The 23,441-nt window shown below is 34.8% G+C and overlaps 2 protein-coding genes across 7 annotated transcripts in view; one reads left to right on the top strand and one right to left on the bottom strand.

The window, feature by feature from the left end:
- Positions 1-13: 13 nt before the first annotated feature.
- Positions 14-23,160, top strand: Asb14 (ankyrin repeat and SOCS box containing 14). 5 transcript variants are annotated; one of them, XM_026388544.2, is made up of 11 exons: positions 14-106; positions 564-782; positions 3,917-3,972; positions 4,452-4,583; positions 4,679-4,837; positions 9,819-10,064; positions 12,943-13,114; positions 13,560-14,103; positions 15,877-16,030; positions 16,783-16,983; positions 22,738-23,160. In XM_026388544.2, exons 2-10 carry the CDS (start codon positions 664-666, stop codon positions 16,959-16,961), a joined length of 1,761 nt encoding a protein of 586 aa, XP_026244329.1. In that variant the 5' UTR covers positions 14-106; positions 564-663; the 3' UTR covers positions 16,962-16,983; positions 22,738-23,160. The 5 variants fall into 5 exon arrangements, with proteins under 5 accessions (XP_026244329.1, XP_026244332.1, XP_026244330.1 ...); XM_026388545.2 differs by having other exon boundaries at positions 20-120; XM_026388546.2 differs by lacking the exon at positions 14-106 and adding an exon at positions 3,514-3,623 and having other exon boundaries at positions 698-782.
- Appl1 (adaptor protein, phosphotyrosine interacting with PH domain and leucine zipper 1) overlaps positions 18,288-23,441 on the bottom strand; it is a 44,752-nt gene continuing 39,598 nt past the window's right edge. For both annotated transcript variants that reach the window (XM_026388543.2, XM_077796215.1), the window contains one exon: positions 18,288-22,815. In XM_026388543.2, coding sequence (XP_026244328.1) covers positions 22,669-22,815 — 147 coding nt within the window. In that variant the 3' untranslated portion in view covers positions 18,288-22,668. The remainder of the gene's footprint in view (positions 22,816-23,441) is intronic.

Here is a 23,441-nt window from a genome sequence, read left to right as displayed (position 1 = left end):
CCTTACAGGGGAATGGATCCTAAATATAAATGAAAATCCTGAGGCGTTCATGTGCTAATCCTTAACAGTGAAAACTTCAGTACCGACCTAGAGGATATAACAAAAGGTAAAAGGTCTTTGGTATGTGATCAAACCTGTTTTATACTAAAACAGTAATGCTCTTTTAAACTACATTGCTTTTACTACCTGTTGTATTAAGATAGTACTATTAGTCCTATAACATGTTTATTTTTATTTTTTACCAAAGAAAATATAGCTTTCAGCATAATACTGTGTGTAGGTGGGTGAGTGCTGTAATAACTGAGAAAAACTGACAAGGCAAGTCTAAAATATATCAAATAACATAAGCATTTTCAAGTTACTTATGGCATTGACCTAAGTCTTATATGAAAGGCTGTTTTCCTAAGTTTTAAGTAAATGGTTACTCATAGAGACTTCTAATTTATGCTGAATATGTGGCAGTCCAGAAAACTACTTTAAGTTTATGGAAAAAAAATTAAATGAATATTTTGTTTTTCTAAGTTTTGCATTTTCTTTGTTTTTCAATCTTGACAACTTTCTAGTTTTCCAAATTTCACTTCTAAATTCAAGCAGTTGGTAATCTTTTCACAACTGGAAAAATATTTTTAATTCATTCTGACTTTAAACCTGCTTGAGTTTCACATGGATAATTACATCAGTGATGAAGACACAGACAATGACTTTGACACCCAGCTCACCATTCAGCAGAGTTTACAGGATATTTACAAGCCAGGAACAACCCAACATGCACCTGATAAGAGGTAATGGCTTTCTCACTGGCAGTGTGGTATTAAGTATTCAACAGTTGATATTGTCGTTAACATAACTCTACTATTGTGATGAGAACAGGAGAGAGATTTGGAATACAAGGAATTTTGTTTAAATTTTATATTATTTCATTTTACTTTTATGTTGGGATCAAACCCTTGATGGGGTAGAGTTCTGCCACTTTAGCTACATCTCCTAGATAGGATCTGTCATTTAAATATGAAAAAGATATGATATCTGACCAGACCAAAAAAATTTTTGAAAGAATTCAGAATTTAATTAATCAGTAAAGACAACAGTTCAAGGAGATTAGCTGGAAATCTAGGCAAGGAGATGCAGTCTAGAAATCAGAAGAAATAAATGAGGTTTCTGAAGGGTTAGAGAAGAACTCTAACACATCTTATTCTCATGGAGCTAAAGAAATTCATAAGTCCAACCAAGACACATAGAGAATTATTTTACTGAGATAGGTGAGGATAGAGTCCAGTCTTTGATCTATTCAAATCAAAAGGAGGAATTATGTAAATTTAACCTTTCTGAAGACATTGATTCTATTACTACAATAGTAGAAAAGGACCAATGGCTCTCTCAGTGGAAAGAATCTCCCTGAATATGAGCAGTTCATGGTCAAGTGCACCTAGTCAAATGCTCTCTTGGATGATCAGCTACTTCAGCCCCCTAAGGTAGAAACTATTGTTTTTTTGGAGGGTAATAAACCCAGTTTGCTTGGATTTGTGACCCCTCTTTGGCCTGCTGGAGGTAAACTGGATAAATGTCTTTTAACCCCAAGAGATTTTATAATTAAATATGGAGATAATAAAGTACAACAAACATAATTTTTTAAAAAATGTAACAAATTCATGGAGCCATTACTATGTGTCATTCTATTTTAAGCACTTTGTAAATATTAACTCATTTAAATTCTGATTCTCACTGCTTCTCTGTGAGATGGGTACTCTTATTATCCTCATTTAGAAATAAGCAAATTGAGGCACAGAAAAATTAAGTAACTTACTCAAGGTCACAAAGCTCATTAAATGAGGAGCCAGGCAGCCTGACTCCAGTCTGTGCTCTTAACCACATGCTTTTTCTATACTTTTGTGTCTACTTTAGGAATAATCTTTAACTATTTAAAGTTTTGTAAAGAAATTGGGCTTATTAGGTTATCTCTCATAACTTTGTGATTAAAATTTTAAAACATATAACTGCATAACTGAACACCTAATTTTATGTTGAAAGATATGATATTTAGTCTGAGAGTATTGAAATATTAATATTTCAGAGAAATTGAAATTGTAGTTATACATTTCATTTATTAGGCTTGCAAGAACTGTGTGATACTTAGGAAGGATTGCTGATTTGGTCAGGCACTGGCAGGAATTAGAAAACCAGAATATACTTATGTCGTGTAGAATAATGGCTCTACCCAAAGATGTCCATGTTCTGATTTTTTTTTTTTTTTTTGGTACCAGGGATTGAACCCAGGTGTGCCTAACCACTTAGCCATATTTCCAGCCCCTTTTTATATTTTATTAGAGACAGGGTCTTGCTGAGTTCCTTTGGGTGAGATTGGGTTTCAACTCGTGATCCTCCTGCCTCAGCTTCCTGAGCTTCTGGGATTACAGGTGTGCACCACTGAGCTTGGCTCATGTCCTGAATTTTTGGAACCTATGAATGTGTAACCTTACATGGAAAATAGGAAGTAAGGTTACAAATAGAATTAAGGTTGCTTATCACCTAACTTTTATATAGAGAAATTCGCCTAGATTATCCATTTGTATCCAAACAAAGTGAAAGAGGCACGAGAACCTGAGAGTTGTCAGAAAAAGGGCTTAGCCCAACAATGCTGGCTTGGAGGAAGGAGGAAAGGATCCGTGAGCCAAGAATAAAGGAGGGCTCTAGGCAAAGAAACAGATTCTTTCTTAGAACCTGCAGAAGGAACATAGCTCTGCCAATACTCTGATTTTACTCCAGAGAAAACCATTTTGGATTTCTGAATTACAGAACTTTAAGATAATAAATGTGTTTTAAACCATCAATCATGTAGTAATATCTTACCACAGATATGGAAAACTAACAGAATTGAGTGGTTTAAAGTGTTAATTAATCAACCAAATTGAGAGTATGACAGATTGTCTAAGGGAATTTATTTTCATTGAATTATGAAAGAAAATGGGAAGGGGACAATATATAAAATTCATACATTTAACTCTAAAGCTTTAAATATTTTAATAAAAACAATTCAACTGCTAATAGTGTTTATATATGTGTGTGTGTATATATATATATATATACACACACAGAGTGTTCTGTGTGTGTATGTGTATATGTGTGTGTGTGTATATATACACACACATATACATATATAGATGACAGGGATGAAAATAAATTCCCTTAGACAGTCTGTCATACTCTCAATTTGGTTGGTTAAATTATCTTAAACACACACACACACACACACATATTAGTTGTAGATGGGCACAGTACCTTTATTTTATTTATTTATGTGTTACTGAGGATCAAAACCAGTGCCTCACATATGCTAGGCAAGCACTCTACCACTGAGCTACAACCCCAGCCCCACTAATAGTGTATTTTATATTCAGACCATGCATAGTTTAAAAATTCACAACCTGATTATTTACTATTCATATTTTTGCTAGGATCACAATATCGAGTGGCCATTAAATTTTGCCATGTGATAGTGTGATATTTCGTTCCCAGGCAAGTTTGAGTCAGGTTCAACACCACTGACTGAGATCCAGGCACAGTCCTTTCCCTGAAGAAGCTAACGGCCTCATGAATACATGAGAAAGGAGTTTCCCTAGAATGTGGTAAGACACACCACATTCTACAAATAGAAGTATTTCTTGTTTTGTTTTGTTTTGGTGGTGCTTGGAGATCAAACCTAGGGCTGTGTACATGCTAGGCAAGTGCTCTATCACTCAGATATATCCCTGCCAGCACCAATAGAAATATTTCTATTTAGCCTCAGTCATTTTTTGTTTGAGAGTTATCCCTGATTAAACTACTGCCTTTCCCTTTTCTTTTTGGTTTATATTAGATTCCTTAGTTTCTCCCTTAATTTTGGAATTACATACCCATAATGTTTCTTTTTCCTCTGCAGCTTTCATTCCTTTTTGAGTGCTTACTATAAGAAGATAATTGAAACAATAGAGACAGTTAAGTACTCTTTTATACTCTCCCCTTGAATTTGTTTAAAATGTAATGGTGACAACTAGTAGCATTTTCTCTTCATGCTCAGGAAGCCTAGAAGCAGGTTCTTCCAAAAGCTGTGCCCTATGGAGGTCCACCATTGATTGTCAAGAGTCTGATGTGATTTTCTGAGAGAAAGTTCTTCAGCACAACTTAGCAAAAGAGCTCCTGGGTTCCTTTATTGACAGAGTTTTTTTTGTTTTTGTTTTGTTTTGTTTTGTTTTTTGGTATGTGGCAAGACATTGGGGGTGGGATGTTCACAGGCCCAGGTGTTGTGCAGTGTTAGATAACAGGCCTTATTTTCTGTCCTATGATATTTAAAAAAAAAAAGGTGGCAATCTGATTGTTGTCTTATATACTACCTTTGGTGGTAGAATTCAGAAACAGTGTGGGTTGCCTTGTATGTGTGTGAAATGTGAATCTGTTCTTATTTTTCTTGTTAATAGGTGAGGAAGATGCATTGTCACACTTAACCAAGTACCATTCTGCTTTTGATGAAGCAGATGGGATAGGGTGGACTCCCTTGCATAAGGCTGCAGTACAATTAAATAAGAACATTTTAGAAATAACCCTGAAAGGTAAACTCCCTTTTATTCTTCCTGATGCTTCTGAGAAATAAACTTAAAATTGGTTTTTGAATCTTAACCTATATGATATGATGAATTTATTTCAGCTTCAAAAACCAGTGTGTGGGAGCAAACCACCCATAATGGTGAAACACCACTTTTTCTGGCTGTCAGCAATTGCCTCTTAGAAAATGCCAGTTTTCTTCTTCTTAGTGGCTGCAATCCAAATGCTAAGAATTTCGAAGGCAATTCTCCTCTTCTTACAGGTAAATGACTCATCTCTGGAGAAGAGTATGTTGCTCTTTCTCCCCTATGCCAACAAGTTTCAAAAACAGCTCTTTGTGCACAGATGCAATACTGTCATTTTGATCCCAGCTGACCAGACCCTCAAGAAGCTTTCTATAGATTTGTTAATGAGGTGGCCTGATGCCCAGTTAGGAGCACATACACATACTGAAAGGAACAGAGTCATGAAGCATAGGTGAAGGGCAGGCAGCTGAAATGGGAGGCTAGGCTAAAAACTATTAATCAGGAAGTCAGATATCTAGATTGCTTCTTCCACTTTGCCTGCTAGGACAGATTCCTCCCCAGCCCAGTAGAGTTCTGGAGGTTTATTCTTGAACAGCTTAAACAGAGGGTCTCTAGACCAGAGAATTTAGGTGAGAGTGGGAGTACTTAATTGAAAACACTGGAGGAATTAAGCAAAAAGACCCAACTGTCTTCCACAAGAAGGCATTCTCCCACCAGGATCCTAGAAAGCTGGCAGACAAGCCTTTATACTCTCCAGAAAGAGGATTCTCTGGAGAATCTGATCAGCCCAGGAAGATCTAAAGATAGTAACACTGGGGGCTCCCCCAACAAATGGCCCAAACATACCAACCAGTAGTGAAGCCCATAGTCTGCAAGCCCCACCCACCATTTAGAATTTTCAACCAGAATAGTTGTCCAGGCTCTTACTCATGAGCAGATAACCAGACTATTTGAAGAAAGTCTTCAACATAGATTTTAAATGACTTGGAAGAAGCAGATTATTTAGGAGAAATAAAATGTAAAGGAAATTATCATTAATTTCTTCAAAGAAATTAAAGAAATAAGAATAGGATAGTACAGGGCTGGGGTCGTGGCTCAGTGGTGGAGTGCTTGCCTAGCATGTGTGAAGCACTGGGTTTGATTCTCAGCACCACATATCAATAAATAAAATAAAGGTCCATCAACAACTAAAAACAATATTTTAAAAAAGTAGGATACTACAAAAAATCCAAGAACAAAACAAAAATGCTCTTGATATTAAAAATATCAAAACAATTTTTTTTAAAAAAATAATGCTAGAAAATGAAGTTTAGGAAAGCTTTCAGAAGATAAGAAATGTAAAATAGTAAAGGATAAATAAGAAAATTAGAAGGCAACCCAAGAGGAGCAATGTATGAATAACAGGAATGACAGAGCAAATGAACAAGATGGAGGTACTCTATCATCAATAAAATAAGTCAAAATAATAATTTCCTAAAATAAGGAACATGTTGTTTCCAAAGTGAAAAAGCTAGCTGATGAATTCAAACAGACCCAACACAATCAGCACTTTTCTTCAGTATTAGAGCAATTAGAGCATTTTCATAGCACCTTATAAATAATTATTAAAAGAATTCATACTGACTCAGTATCAGGCATCTAGTAAAATTCCATGAACATTTTGTGCTAAGAATTGGTGAGCTGGGCGTGGTAGCACACACCTGTAATCCCAACAGTTCAGGAGGCTTAGACCGGAGGATTACCAGTTCAAAGCCAGCCTCAGAAAAGTGAGTCACTAAACAACTCGGTGAGATCCTGTCTCTAAATAAAATACAAAATAGGGGTGAGGGGGCAAGGGAGGAATTGGTGAATGAATAATGAGATGGGTAAGTTCAGGTGTTTCAGCATCTTGAGGAACCAAGATTCATCATGCAAATGTGCAAGAACAGCATAAATGAAGAAAAGATGGTTATTAGACAATTTTGGTTGACAAAATTGATCAAAAATAACTACCAAAAATTTATTATATGCATAATTAAACAATACAAGAAAAGATATGAAAATATTAACAAAGATTTTACCAAAGAGATGTGATTATGAGTCTGTTTTCTTCTTTCTTTTCTGCATATCTAAATTCATGAACATGAACCTTTTTATATAAAAAAAAAAAAAGCATTTTTAAAAAGACCCACACCTGAGACAAAGAGAAGCTTCCAAAAGTTTCCTGAGAGAGAAAAAATTGGAAATATATCATATACAAAAGATAAAAGATCAAAATAGTTTTAGAGTTCTCAACAATAACTAGATGCTTGATGAAATTGATGAATAGTTTCAGAAATTCTGAGGGAAAATTATTTCCAACTTAAATATTTAATTAAACTATTAAATCTGAAGGTAAAAACAAGATACATATTATCAGACAACGAAGATCTCAAACTTTTCCCCCTCTTACACCATTAATGTGTTAATGATGTAGGATAGGTGAGGCTGGACTTAAGGAATTTCAGGAAGCAGTTTGATTTTAGCTGTAGCAGTCCATACAGGGCCCATGCCTAAAATTCTCTGGACCAAGAGTCTGGAAATTCTTTTAGATTTATACTCAGTGGGATGATTACATGATAGTGGGTGGGGACATACTCTTTGTCCCATATTCTTAGGCCAGACAGAAGTTTTACAAGTTTTTTTTTTTTTTTCTGCAGACATGGCAGAAAGAGGAAGCTACAAACCACAATGCCCTCTGCAGAAATTTTTGCTGATATCCTGTTGACACCCTTTGTAAAAATCTTTCTGACAAGAGAAATACATTACAAATATTACAAATATATTACAAATATTACAAATATATACATATATTACAAATATGATGGGGGTCTCTGGTCTGCTTCATTAATGAAATAAATGTCCTACCAACATGGAAGTGAACTTGAAATGTCAAAGCTAGGGATCAAAGAAATACAAGGTCCATCTCAGATAGTAGGCAAATGAGATCCCCAAGATGATGGGGAACAGTACTCCTAGGATGGCAACATGTTCCAGGCACTGAATTCCAGGTTAGAACAGGTCAGAGGGGCTAAATAAGGTAACACACACCTGTAATTGCAGGTATGTAATCACAGGTTAAGGCAGGAGGATTGTAGTTCTAGACCAGTCTTAGCAATTTAGCAAGAGTGTTGGGGATTTAGTTTAGTAGATTAAAAAAAAAAAAAAAAGAATAGGTTGAAAGATTGCAGGTGGAGGTTTCTTTAAGACATGATGGAATTGGAATAAATGTCTTGAGATTTAAGACAGTTTAGAGAGTCTCAGGTTGAATTAGTGATAAGCAAATTGAAAACTAAGCAAAGGCTGGGGGTAGAGCTCAGTGTAAAGTACTTGCCTTGGCATGCAAACTGACTAGTGTTTAATCCCTAGCACCACACAAACAAACAAATTAGGTAAATGGAATGTAAATGTAAGGCTAGTATTAACTACAAGGAAAACAAAAGATGTACAGGAAAGGAAACATAATTAAGGCCCAGCTTTTTGAATAGCAAATATAATAAAAATAAGGTAAATACTGAATAGTTAACAAAAATTATATCATAAAAAGTACTTGAAGAATGGTGGGATGAGAAATGTGAATGTATGGTGAGCATAAGAGAAAAAATCTTCATTTTCCATGAAAAGTCAAATCAAAACCAAAAAAATTAAAAAGTGTTTTTATCTCCTGTTTCTCTTATTTAATTTTTACTTTACTAGAAGTATTCCTTGACTAATTCTTTCAAAATTATTTTGTAGGTAATCAATTTTTTGAGTTCTTAAATAAAAATCTAAACATAAAAAAATTAAAAAGTGGCAATGTAAGCAGGGCTATTTAGAAATATAATAGTTAATAGCAAAGAATCAGCTAAAAGGTGCTCTAGTGAAGGAAAAAGAGAGTTGAGAAAGGGTGGAGAACCCTGTAGTAATTGGCTCTTTAAGCCTTGCATAAGTGTGTAACTTTCAAGAAAAAAGCAAAAAATTAAAGAGAGAACATTTACAGGGTACTACTGAAAACTGGGATTTGGAGGGCTCATCTTGATTTGTCCCAGGGTGCTTTTAGGCTTTGCGTTCATAGGGGAGAAAAATCATCAAAACACTGAATAGAAGAGCATTCTCTGAGAAAGCCCTATATAGCATCAGAATGAAAACTCTGGATTAGGTCTAACCTCTCTAAACCTCAGTTTTCTCACCTATAAGATAGAGATAATAGTACTCATCTTGTGTGTGTACAAGTCATATGTAAGAAAGCATTAAGCTGTGAAGCCTGTCAGAGTGATATGATGGTACGAACTGGTTTTCCTCTCTTGAACTCGGCCTATCTGGCATGTCAAATGATTCTTTTTCGGTCGTATCTAAACATTTATTTCCCTGTTCATAGATACGGAAGATGTTGGGTTTCAGTGAAACAAGCTCATCAAGATAGTTCTCAGAGACTTTAATTCACCAATGTGTAAAGTGAACTTTTTTTAAAAAAATATATTTATTTTACATTTATGTGGTGCTGAGGATCGAACTCAGTGCCTCGTGCATGCTAGGCAAGCACTCTACCACTAAGCCACAACCCAGCCCCAAAGTGAACCTTTTATTTATTTAAAATTATGTGGTGCTGAGGATCAAACCCAGTGCTCTACCACTGAGCTGGACCTTAATTATGTAATAATAGTATACATAGGATTTCCAGGCCTTTGGAGATGGGTGTGTATGTTTGTTGCTTTCAGAATCATTTCTTCACAAAGAACCTCAAGGGACTTTCTGTACAACACTTTGGGAAATACAAGCCCAAACCATCATATCCTATGGGTTCAGCCACTCATCCAACATACAAAATAAAATTACATTTTAGTCATTTGTTTGCTGAGATAGGTTCTGTTGCTTTTTTTCTTCTTTTAAAGCAGCTTACAAGCATTTCCAGGACTGTACTGAATATGTAAGTTCCCATTTTCTCAAGAAAATAAAGATATAAGAAAATTTTATATGTATGAGCCAGCTAAGCAGCCAAAAGACAATGAATTGGTTATGGCTTATAGAAAAACAAAATAAATAGCCCATTGATATATTATTTGACATACAGTCTATTTTATGGGTTCCCTAAATTCATAATGCAGAGGCAAGGGAGTAAGTGGGAAGAGCTCCTTAAGAAGGCTGAGGGACACTAGCTGATATGACACTCTGGCCTTACCCCCATCAAGCATAATGCCCACCTCGCTTCTGATTTCTTAGCTGTTCTACGTGACTCCTATGACATGGCTACCTTGCTGATCAGCCACGGAGCGGATGTAAATCTACGATGTGCCAATGACAGGACTGTTCTCCACGAGGCAGCCAAACTGGGCAGACAGGACATGGTGAAGCTTATGCTGGTTTCTGGGGCACACCCTGACCCCCGGAGCACCTATGGATTCACTCCACTTGCTCTTGCTGCCCAAAGTGGACACACTGAAATTATGGCATTATTACTGCAGAAAGGCAAGATTTTCTATATAGTCAGCATACTACCATAGAGAAACTTCATCCCAGTGTTCTCTTCTTGATGGAGAGCTTCAGAATAATAGAAGTTAATATCTTATTTAAAACCAATTTAAATATTTGAAATTTGTGTATTAATGTTGGATACTAGAAAGCCTAAAATAATCAAAGACTGGTTCTCTTATTTGATGATGTGATATAATTTCCTTAAAATTATTGCAATGCAGGGTGACCCTTATACTTAATGTTCCTTTAGTATTCTTAGAGGATAGTTGTTTTTTTAAAACATTTTTGTGTTGATGTCCTTTCCTAGAATCAAAATCAAAGTCCTTGCAACATTCTGTACATACTGTTGCTACTTATGCTAAGTCATGAGGCAGTTTAATCTGTTGCAGAATATCTTTGAATGTTAGGAAATTCTTCCTGATTTCTTCTCTTTGTATCCCTGTTCTCTGTTCTACTAATAGCCAAAACTCTAAGAGAAGGAGAAAATGATTTATATTTATCTTTTAAAACATATTTATTTTTTTTAATATTTATTTTTTAGTTGTACACAATACCTTTTTAAAAAAAAAAAAAATGAGGTGCTGAGGATTGAACCCAGTGCCTCACACATGCTAGGTAAGCATTCTACCACTGAAACTACAACTCCAGCCACTGATTTATATTTATTAAATACTTTCTACATAACAGGCATTAAGCTGTTGCCTCATGTAATCCTTTAAAAAGTCTGTGAGACAGATATTAATCTCACTTTGCACTTGAGAAAAGAAGTTCAGAGATGGTACCAGTTATAGGACTTCTCTTCAAACACACTTCCTCCCTGCCCTCCGCATTATAACTGGTCATTTTAGATAACTGGCAGGGACTCTCAAAGAACTTTGGCATTTACCAGGTGTTGTGGCATATACCCGTAGTCACAGTGACTTGGGAGGCTAAGTCAGGAGAATCAAAAGTTTGAGGCCAGCAAATTAAGTAAGTCCTTAAGCAACTTAGCAAGACTCTTGTCTCAAAACAAAAAAATGAAAAAGGGCTGGAGATGTAGCTCAGTAGTAAAGCGCTCTTGGGTTCAATCTCCAATACCAAAATACACACACACACACACACACAGAGCAACAAATTTTCAATCCTTTACCTTTCAAAGAAACCAGGATCATGTGACTGGTGAGTTCAGTGATTAAGCATTTCCCTTAACTGCCTTACAAAGTAATTTACACATCGTAACTGTTTTAGTCAGCTTTCTTGTCCCTGAGACCAGAAGACCTGACAAGAACAACATACAGAAGGGAAAGTTTATTTGGGGCATGTGGTTTTAGAAGTCTCAGTCCACAGAGGGCTGACTGATTGCATAACTCTGGCACAAGGTGAGGCAGAACATTATTGTGAAGAGTGTGGTCATGGAAAGAAGTCAAGACATGGCAGTCAGGAAGAGGGAGAACAAAATGTAAACTCCAAAGGCATGCTCCCAATGACCCACCTCCACCAGCTACACCCTACCTACTTAGAGTTACTTCCTAGTTAATCCATATTACTAGATTAATCCATTGATTAGGTTAGGCTCTTATAATCCAGTAATTTCACCTTTAAAATTCATGCACTGCTTAACACATGACATGCTTTTGGGGGACATATCTAAACCATAACAGTGACATAAATAGTAAATGGCAGAGCCAGCATTTGAAGTCATATCTGCCTGATCCCGAATTGTTAGAGACAAGATGGTATCATAGAAATAAGGCCTTGGTCTGGAAGATCTATGTATGAATCCTAACTATCTTGCTTATTACTAGCTGTGTGTCTTTGGGCAAGTCATTTAAAACCAGTAAGCCCTTGTTTCTTCTTCTTTTTTAAAAAATATTTTTTAAATGTTGGTGGAACTTTATTTTATTCATTCATTTATATGCAGTACTGAGAATTGAACCCATGGCCTCACACATGCTAGGCAAGTACTCTACCACTAAGCCACAATTCCAGACCCTAGTTTCTTCATCTTTAAAGTGGAGATATTAGCACCTACTTCTGGAATTTGCTGTGAAATTTAGAAATGATTATGCACATAGTAAACAATAAATGAAGGTATATTAGATTTCTTAATACATTCTAGGAGTGGGTTTCTTGGGCAGCCACTATACCCTGATGATTTTTATCTATCTATTCAAAAGTAAAGCCACTATATCGTCTTTATGATTTATGATGTGTCCAGAATGCTCTCCTTAGCTCTCCTCATCCAATGCTACTCTTTCTTCAGAGCCCATTTTATTGAGAAGACTTCCAGAACTGACCCAAACTCTTTTCTTTTATCTCTAAGCTCCCTTCACAGCCCCAGCCCTAGATCTTCTAGAAGGCACTTTTGCCTCTACCTGTATTCTTATCCACACCACTCACATGATACTTGGCATAGGTACTACAATTTATCTTTATAGCTATCAGCAATCCCCAATTTCAGTTTAAAACAATTAGTGTCTCTTATTATGAACAGTCCTTTATGAAGAAGTTTAAAAAAATGCCCCTTTCCATAAAACATCATTAAATGTTATGGTGATATAATTCACTTGGTTATTACCATCCTATCTGTAAGCATATTGTGAGGTAACTGGGCTTTGTATACTGGTTTAGAAATCCACCTTTTATGAAAGTATGTCTACTGGAAATTTTTAGTTCCAAACTTATAAAAATTACTCTGAAAGCCAGCTTACCTATAATTTACAAACTGTTTGTATCATGTCCCTCCCCTCCACAATTAGTTTATAAATTGCTTGAGAAAAGAGCTACCTATTTTATTTCTTAGTTCTTCACTAAAGTAGGTATGCATTTTTTGATTTTAAGATTGCTTATATACAATGGAAAACAATTTTTGCATAATGACTTTTCCTCTTAGGTGCTAATGCTCATGGTCAGGCCTCTGATTCATCTTCCATATTACTTGAAGCTGCTAGAGGAGGAAATCCAGACTCTGTGACTCTCTTGCTAGAGTATGGAGCTGATGCCAATATACCTAAGATTTCAGGCCACCTGCCCATTCATGTGGCAGCTGACAGAGGACACTTATTGTAAGTTAAATTATATTACTGTAAATAATAGAAATAGTAATAACTGACTTTTTTTATAAGCAACTTCTAGGAACTTTATATTTTTTCTCTGATCCAACAACCTAAACCTTAAAAAGGAAAATCTCTGGACCTGCTAGAAATTGGTAAGGCCGAGCATCTTCTGTAGCTGCTGAAGACACAGAACTGCTTTCAATATGGGAAACTTTGGGTCTCAAATGACTGGGCTAATACTGAGTTTTAAACCTAGACAATAGTTCCATTCAGTTTTACTTGCTATCTAAGCTGCCAGATGAAGGAATTAGTTTGTTTTTTTTTTTTGTTGGAGGGTTCTAATTGCCACCTGATACTAATACTATATATATCATTAATATAAAAGAATCATAAACAGGCTAACTCTGTATCTTGATGAAACCATCTTGAAATGTACTTTGGAATTCTTTCTCAGAGCTCTAAAGATATTGATTCCAGTTACGGACCTTGCTGCTATTAAGCGGAGTGGGATCAGTCCAATTCATTGTGCAGCAGCAGGAGCACACCCTCAATGCCTGGAACTTCTCATCCAGGCTGGATTTGATGTGAATTTCATGCTAGATCAAAAAATTCGTAAACACTATGATGACCAAAGGAAATCAGCTTTGTATTTTGCTGTATCAAATGGTGACCTCTCTTCAGTTAAGCTGCTTCTGGGCGCTGGAGCTCTGACTAATCAAGACCCAGTTAACTGCCTGCAGATAGCCCTTAGGATGGGTAATTATGAGCTCATAAGTCTACTGCTAAGACATGGTGCCAACGTCAATTACTTCTGCAGAGTCAACCCTTTGCATTTCCCATCAGCACTGCAATACACACTAAAAGATGAAGTCATGCTCAGGATGCTGTTGAATTATGGGTATGACACAGAGCGATGTTTTGATTGTCCTCATGGGGATAAAATTCATCCTTTCTATACTTTTGAAGGCTGGACATCTACAGTTATTAAAGATACTATGGTAAGTCCACAGGATTAGTTGTATTACCATTCATTATCCATAGTCTGGGAACTATAGTAATACTCAGTCCACTCTCTAGAAGCTAATTGTTGGAAGACTCTAGAATGAAAAATACATGATAAAATATCATGTAGATATCTATCAGCAGAAAGATATAGAAGGTACAGAATCAACTCAGAGAAAAAAAGGGACTTTACCTAGAACTGTCAGGGAGTTTCACAAATGAACTGACTCCTGAGCAAGGTTTTAAAAAAAATGAATGCAAACTGCAGGGCTGGGGTTGTGTTCAGTGGTAGAACATTTGCCTAGCATGTGTGAGACACTGGGTTCAACTCTCAACACTGCATATAAATAAATAAAGGTCCATCAACAACTAAAACCCTTTTTAAAAAATGAATCCAGCCTTATATTTCAGTTATATTTTCTCTTTAGCTAAAATGTTGCTGGATTCCAAATACCTATACCCTTAGGTTTTTGGCTCTTTGAGCATTTGATTAGTTTTATTTGGTTAGTTTTATGATGAAAAAAGTTGCAGTAAACAGTTGACCCCTCCTGATTAGAGAGATTTTTCTTACACCAGACCCCTAGTTTTTTCTTACCTAATTGGTCACTTCTGTTTTCCCCAACTTGAGTTTTTCCCCTAGCTTTTCAAATGGTTGCTACTTTTCAGGTCTCATTTCAAGTGTCATCTCTCCAAAAAGGCCCATCTTAGGTAGTCCCCTTCCCCATCATTCTCTTATCATGATCATTTCTTTGTAGAATTTGACTTTCTGAATATTATTTTAGTACTTTAATGACTGTACCCCTTATAAATATCCTCAGTTTACATGTCTGTGCTTAGCACATAGTAGATGCTCTATACTTGAATTCATATTACCAAAATTTAAAAAATAGAAATGAAACAGTAAATTGAAAAAGCTCCTTGAATCAATTCTGAAAAGTTTCAGGCAAAATATTCTTGTATTTATTATTTTTAGGTGATTAATATAGGACTTAATTTCTACACCATTAATTCAGCATTGGGATATATACCATGTGGTATTATTTCCTGACTGTTCAGGAACAGTCTCATTTCTCATCTGGACATCTTATTTAAGAGCATGTTAATGATTTAAAGGCCAAAACTGTTACTTTCCTTATATATCAGGGTTGGACTAAGATTTTTGAATGACAGAAAAATCCCAAAATAAAAGCTTTAACAAAATGTCAGCCAGGCATAGTGGATCACATGCAGTCCCAGCTACTTGGGAGGCTGGAAAGAGGGAGCAAGATAGTGAGACTCATCTCAAACCAAACCAAATGGCTCATTCCCTCTCATATCAAGGACAGAAGTAAATAGCCTTGTAAATAGACAGTGTCATGATTCATAAAAGCAGCTTGTATCCATATTACAGTCTGCAAGAAGAAAGGGAAAAGGAAGTACCACAGACCTTGCCTTTCTTGCATGGTATTTGGGGAGCTGCTGAGGCTTCCACTTACCTCTCATTGGTTAAAGGTTAGCCAAGTGGCCACACCTAGTTGCAAGTGAAGCTAAAAAGTTAATCTTTATTGTAGACAGCCAGGTGACCAACCAAGGGAGTTAACAGATATTATGTAACAATCTCTGCCACACCCTTATTACTTCTTATATCAGTAAATATATTTCTCCCAAATGTTAGGACTAAGAAATCAAATGAGGAACTGAAGACTTTAGCTTAGTATTCTTTTGATTACTGTGCTAAACCATAGATACTCTTAATGCTTTTCATTAATTTTCTGATTTTCCCCCTTCAGTTCTGTGAAGTAATAACTTTATCATGGCTGCAGCATCTCTCTGGAAAGGTTGTTCGAGTGATGCTTGATTATGTTGATCAAGTTCAAATCTGCTCAAAGTTGAAAGCTGTGCTCCAAAAACAGGGGCTCTGGTCAGAAATACATTTTATCTTAAGTGAGTATCTGTCTTATAGAAAACTTTTACCAAAATACTAATCATATTATTTGTTATATAGAATATTTTGTGTTAAAAGCATAACCTAAAGCAACCAAAAAAATACTATTCCTTCCTAAAACTACAGTGTAATCATTAAGTTGTACTTGCTACAATTTTCCAGCAGACAAAATCTGTTAGGTAATTACTTATAATTATATGTGGGTAACACTTTTTTCCCAACCCAATTAATCCATGACTAGGAAGGAACATTATAGACAGGAATTAAAAGGTATGACATGGCAATAAAAAACTGATAAGAAAAGATCTAAATTTGTAGGGGATACCAAATGACCCTCTCCAAACCAAATTTTTTCAAAGTTGCACCTAAGTCAATTAAAAATTTATTTTATCCCATTTCCCCCTGGGTGGTGATCTTTGGTTTTGCCCTGTCCCTGATAGAAAGAATTGGCAGGGGGTGGCGAGTGAGGTTAATGGAGATTTAAGTACTTAGGGTCTCACAAGCCAGATGCACAATTGATTTGTCTTTGGATTCCAACTTCATGTGCATCTGAAGTCATATTTTTGCAAAGCGTTGCACTGAGAATTGAAAAACTTTCCCTATTGATATTCCCATTTAATCACAGCCAATGCAAATCCTGGTGGTTTAAATATCAAATACATTTGCTAACTGAACCCTAAGATCATTTTTAAAAAAAGCAATTCTTTAATTCTTTCTCCTTTTAGATAATATCCTATTTCTTTCATTTTAGCAAACCCTCGTTCCCTAAAACATTTGTGCCGCCTAAAGATCCGCAAGTGTATGGGGCGTTTGCATTTACGCTGCCCTGTCTTCATGTCGTTTCTTCCATTGCCCAATCGTCTAAAAGCATACATCCTTTACAAAGAATATGACCTTTACGGACAAGGAGTTTTTACAGAAATCTGGTAATCATATTATTCTACAGGAAAAGGTATAATTTTGCAGCTTATTTTTTTCAAATGGGATTTGTCTTCTAAGATTCATAATTTTTGCTTTACCCAGTAACTAAAATCAGTCTACGTTCTTTAAGTAGTTTCTCTGAATATAGCCTTTCAACATATAAATGGGGGGCTGGGGAAGTGGCTCAAGCGGTAGCGCGCTCGCCTGGCATGCGTGCGGCCCGGGTTCGATCCTCAGCACCACATACCAACAAAGATGTTGTGTCCGCCTAGAACTAAAAAATAAATATTAAAAATTCTCTCTCTCTCACTCTCTCTCCTCTCTCACTCTCTCTTAAAAAAAAAAAAAAACATATAAATGGCTAGAAGTCCAAAGTTAGTTTTAAGAAAAGCAAAACCCAACTAGTGAATATTTTAATTAACTAAATACACCAGTTTTTTGTTTTTGTGATTCTGGGGATTGAACCAGGGCCTGGATCATGCTAGTCAAGCACTCTACCACTGGACCATAATGCCAGCCCTATATACCAGATCTAATTCTGTAGTGATCTTACATTAAGTGTATAAATGTGCTCAAAATAATGGATGCCACCTCTGACAATTGGAGATTCTTTTTTAAATAGAGAAGTATTAGTGATTGTATTGAATATATACTGACTCCATTACATGCCCTGGAAGTAAACTATTTGTGTGCAGAAGTCACAGCTCTTTTTTTTTTTTTGATCTCAAGATTGAACCCAGGGGGGTCTACCATTAGGAAATATACCTAGCCTTTTTCACTTTTTATTGAGACAAGGTCTTGCTAAATTGCTAAGGCCAGGCTTGCACTTGTAATCCTCCTGCCTCAAGTAGCTGAGATTGCAGGCATGCACCACCAGGCCTGGCATTGTTTCTTTGTAGTCAAGTACAGGGATGGAGTAATTCAGTTAATTCAAATAGATCGTTCAATTAAAACTTCATCATTAATAGGAAACACATATTCCCTCCTGCCTTCTTTCCAAAATTTTTGGTTATGGTTTACCACTTATTGGTTAATATAATTAATGCAATGGGGATTAAAAAGGGTTTTCAAATGGATAGGCTTATGGTTTCTATACTGAACCTAGCCGGCTAGTGGACATAGAGGGGTTCAATGATTACAGAAGATGTCAGATTAAATTATTTCTTTATATTCTCTACTGCATGTGAATATAGAATGTTAAGTTCAATTTTTTATTTCTATGCATTCTAAGTTGCATCTAAGTTCAAGTTTCTGTATGTGGATAGTACAGAAAGAAATTGAGAAATATTCATTCAGTCACATCTATGTCAAGTTGAGAGAGCACATCAAAAGGACAACAGAGAATGATGTAGTTCATTTTCTCCACAGTTCCATTAACTATACAGCTTTGATTTTTACATATTTAGTTTTAACATTTTTTAGCATAATATAGTCCATTTTACTGCAACTAAAACTGTATGATTTCTGATGCAATAATTGATTCATGGTTATAAAGACTACTTCAGTAAGCAGAAGATTTAGAATTATATTTAGCTTTTTACATTTAAAATGTGCAAAATTGGCTAACATGAAGTTTTGTTTGTTTTTTTTTAATCTCATGTGCTTATAACGAAGTGGTAGTTTATATATATGTATATGTGTCAATATACAAAAATACATTTAGGATATACATGTACTTAGATAAATTACATAATTCTAAAATTAATTTCATCTAATCCCTTGACTTTCTGAAAGTATATACATTTTTATAAAATTCAAAAACAAATTAGAACATAAAATTCCCTGTAGAACTTAAGTTATATACTAAACTACAAAGAGTTACACAGCATGACTATATATTACTATTAAAACTACAGGTCAAGCTACTTAAAGTTCAACACACAATTATTTGTCCCTTTAAATTAGAGAAATTTCTTTAGTAGAACCCAACAGTTGTAAGTATACATTGTCTGTAACACATCTAGTGTAATTATCAAGAAAAGTCACTAATAATGAATTATAATTTGCTTTTACAACAAATTTCCCAATAAGTGACAACACCATTCAAAATTACTTGGAGAAATAAAATTCAGAAAATATATCAAATATTTTATACAAAAAAAGACTGTACAAAAATCAGACTTTATTATACATTAAAAAATCTAACAACATATTTCCTGAAGCCTTGTCAGCAAATGCCTATTTTGACAAAATGAAAAAATAAGTTCTCTGTCCTACATGTATACCACGGTCACATAAAGGTGAGTTCCTCAAATCCAATTCTAAAGTGAAATGTTAACATGACTTAATGGTACACTGCATGAATTAACTATCAGTGAGATAAGAATTAACCAATTCACTTACATTACAAAAATCACTGAATATACAAAGCAATTTCACACATTAGTTATAATTTAATCCCCAGTTCTTCTATTAATTAAATTACTTATGAGTGAGTACAGCCACAAGAGATTGGTTAAAAAGTATACTGTGGTTCCAGTTTCAAATCTTTGTATTATTAATTAATATAGAACAGAAACTTCATGAAAAAGGAGTAAATGCTAAAAATAAAATGAAGAGTTTGATTGTTACAATTGGTATATTTAAATATTCAAAGTACAATTCAACTGAAAGGAGGTTGTCAAAAATCAACATTTATATTTTCATTTTATTCAGGTTGCAAAAGGTTTTGCTAAATATGCTAGATTCTTAGTCTGTTAACATTTGTAAGATGCAAATTTTAAACACTGTGGTTCCTATATATAACTCAGAATTAACTCAGGTGCCTTTATCACAACATTTTATGTTACCTAGGAAATTACACACATCTTATTGTCCTTTTCCCAAAAGTAATGGAAACAACAAATTTAGTTTGTGGATCCTGTGAATTCTTTTAAAATTGCACACAAAGTAATCCTTATAGACATGACAAGAACTAGATTAGATTAGCTTTAGGGACTTTGTTCAAGGTACCAGTTTCAGTACCTAATTAGCAAATTTTCAAAATTCTAGAAGGATGCACTAATAATTGATTTTTTTATCTATTAATTTCATTACCATAGTTACAAAAGCACTGTTCACATAGGAAGCAGAACATATAGCAGAATTAGGCAGGCTTAATTTCTTAATTTCTTTCCTTAAAAAAATATGTGGTTAATTTCTAAAAATCATTAAATATAAATTTATGCCAGAGAAGAGATATCCCCAAATCTAATCCAACTGCCATCGAAGCATCTCAAGAGTTTTTGAAGGGGTTTCAGAGGAGATCACCTGGAACATTAATATGAAGCCCATGGGCAGCATTCTTTAAATAAAAAGAAGAGCTTATTAAACTCGATGCTTACAGGTCTGCAATAATAGAATAGCTCCTATAGTTTAGTAGTAATGGAAGAGAATTTTCATCTAAGATTGCTAAATGTATTCATGATTTCTATTTGGCACTGGAATGCATCTGTCCTATGGACGTGAGCATTTTTAAAATTTCTTTTAGTTATATATGACAGTTATTGTGGTAATTCTTATGAACATGACTTAAAGGGAAACACACACACACACAGACACAAAGGAACTATAAGTCTGTCCAGCATCCCTACGTCTACCAATACCCTTAACCTCAGTCTACACTTTGACCCAGAGGGCTAACAATGGGTAGCACTTTGCTACCATGCAAAGGACCAACCAGGTAAAACTGCCTTCTAATGATGACCAACTTCCTTGTGAGGCAACAGATTTCATGTGAACTTATCGAGGTGCCATATAAAGAAAAGACAATGAAACTGAAAGTTAACCAATCTCAAAAAAGGTCTTAGAAGCAGGAATTTCCATGACCAATCAAGTACTGATCACAAATTTCAACTTTAACAAAAGGAATGATACAATATTTTAAAAGCATTCCCTTTAGTAGGCACAAAATAAACTTAATCAAAAAGTATTCCATAAATGTCTACTTTTTTACTATATGTTTTAGTATCATAAGGCTTTAAGGAGTATTAAATAATCATTACTCCCAGTTGGCACATGGATAAAAATATTATGAAGCTATGTATAATTATCCCATTCCTACAGAAAACAATGTACATATACAGTATGAAATTGAGCTATATTTTGAGAGCTTTTAACAGATGCCATTTCTAATTCAGACCTAAAAAAAAAAAAAAAAAAAAAACAACTACATATCAAAGGACAAAAGGATTTTTCCCTTGTGAGATTAGTATTAGTGGCTAACCTACTGAAAAATTCTAAATGTTTAACTATGTAAGATATTTTACTCAATATATTTAACTTATATGTATATATGTATATATACTTTTTCATGTGGAACACATGAACATAACTTCTATAAGCCATGTTTAAATCTGAGCAAAGTAAAAGAAATTAATTTCTGAGAGAAGATAGGCAGTAGAGAAATGTTATTTTAAACCTGTAGCAGGCTAAAATCCTTCCTTGGTCAACTTCCCCTACTAGCTATACCAATCATTCAATTTCTTTTCAGTCTTTCATGGAATCATACCTTTTACTCATTTGAAAAGTATTTACAATAGTTAGTGCAAACTATTCTATGCTCATAAATTAGTTATTTGCCTTTGTGGATATAAAGTGATGATTCAGTGCTTTATCAAAATATGGGATTATGAAAATACTGGGCATATCAGTCTGAAATTTAAAAGATTACATTTTCTAAACTAAACTCTGGGAATTTTTACTTTTAAGCAGTAAACATAATTGGTATATAACTTCTTTTGAAATGTCATTTGAAAATGTCATTTGATTATCAGTAAAAATCATTTTACATAATGCTGAAAATACAATGTATCATCTTCTAACAATATCTTTACAAGCCAGTCCTAATGAACAAAACAGAAATATTTTAATGAATTTCAAAATCTTATTTTAATCATTACTGCTCTGCAGTAATAATTGAAGTCCCAACCTGAGAACTGAGAATATGATAATAAAATGCCAAGGGCTGTATCAATTTTGAACCAAAGATACAAGCTTTTTTCACTACTGGCATCAGAGAAATGTGAGCAATCCAAGAAAGTGTCCTGCAATCAACAGTGCCACCTGCCACAAGTTGGAAACCTTAAGTCTAAAATCTCTAATGATTTTATACAAATAAATAATGTTAAAATATTTGCAAATTTGTAGAATTCTCTGTAGAAAGGGGTCACTTAGTTGAACACTTCTTCACTGCCAGCAAAATGTTCCTAATGAAAGGGAGCGAGTATATCCATGAATATATGAATACTTAAGAATAAATTATTTCTGATGGGCACATAGGTAGTTACAACACAAGATTAAAAGTTCAAAATTTGAAGGAAAAAAATGGTTAAGTATAATTCCTCAGCATTAGACAAGTACAATGTTTTTTAAATATATTTTTTAGTTATAAATGGACATAATGTCTTTATTTTGTTTATTTATTTTTATGTGGTACTGAGGATCAAACCCAGTGCCTCACATGTTCAAGGCAAGTGCTCTGCCACTGAGTCCCAACCCAGCCCTAGAAAAGAGGAATTTAATGTTAATGCATACATTATTATTTTTAAGGGAAAATAAAAAACAATGTAAAACTAAATCATCAAGTTCAACATTTTTTTACATGAAGCTAAAAACAAGCAAATATAAAGTGTAGTCTCCTCCTTGATATTTCAACATAGTTGTTACCTTGTACCATTTCACCATAGAAATTGTCAATTCCGGAAGGGGGGGGTGTCAATCAAAAAGCAATGTAAGTTTATGCTTCTGACTCTCTCTTCTTTCCTTCTTCTCCCAAATCACTCTCTTCTGACTGGCTACTGCTAAGGACAACAAACTGCCCCTCACTACTGGCTTGGTTTGTTCTACTGGAAGCAGCTATCAACCGACTCTGTTCTTCCAAGTCCTAGTGGGAAAGAAAGAAAAGGAACTAAATTAACTGTCTGCAGTCAAATGAAAACTATGCACTTAAAAATACATACTTGAGAGCCATTTCCATCCTTTTGTCATAAAGATGTATGCAAAATTCTAGCAACCTTATAAAAAGAAAGGCTATGCCTAACCAATGCTACTACAAAGTAAATTTGGCATTATTCTAGAAATTCTGTAAAATTCACATTCAAACTTAAAAATCGCTGGCATTTTCCTCATTTTATTTTTTATAGCCAATAATCTAATTCAGGCCATCATCTCTTACTATACACTACATAAGTAATCTCAATTTTCATAATAAAAGCCTCATAATGGATTACCCCATACCTCATGCCTTCCTCTTTTTCAGTCCTCTTGTCCAATTCATTTTGCTGAATCTGGCATCACCTTCCTTCAGTAAGCCTATCAAGGGAAGCCTGATGACTTCAGTGTCATCTTTGCCACTTCCCCCTTCTTTGTCCATACATCCAACCCACTGCCAATTCTTACTGATGTGTTCTCCAAGTATCCCACACCTGTCTTCTTTTTCCATTCCTATTGTCAATGCCACAACCCATAAAAGGCTCTTAAAGTCTCCTGGATCACCTAATCAAGATTTTA

Source organism: Urocitellus parryii, chromosome 3 (genome assembly GCF_045843805.1).
Source record: "Urocitellus parryii isolate mUroPar1 chromosome 3, mUroPar1.hap1, whole genome shotgun sequence".
Taxonomy (NCBI): domain Eukaryota; kingdom Metazoa; phylum Chordata; class Mammalia; order Rodentia; family Sciuridae; genus Urocitellus; species Urocitellus parryii.
Note: the sequence above shows the minus strand (reverse complement) of the source record. Positions and strands in the feature narration are given on the sequence as shown.

Coding starts and splice junctions, on each gene's coding strand:
- Asb14 (XM_026388544.2), top strand. CDS start 664: ATGGATAATTACATCAGTGATGAAGACACAGACAATGACTTTGACACC. Junction 4,838..9,818: donor CAATTCTCCTCTTCTTACAG/GTAAATGACTCA, acceptor CTGATTTCTTAG/CTGTTCTACGTGACTCCTAT. Junction 16,031..16,782: donor AGAAATACATTTTATCTTAA/GTGAGTATCTGT, acceptor CTTTCATTTTAG/CAAACCCTCGTTCCCTAAAA.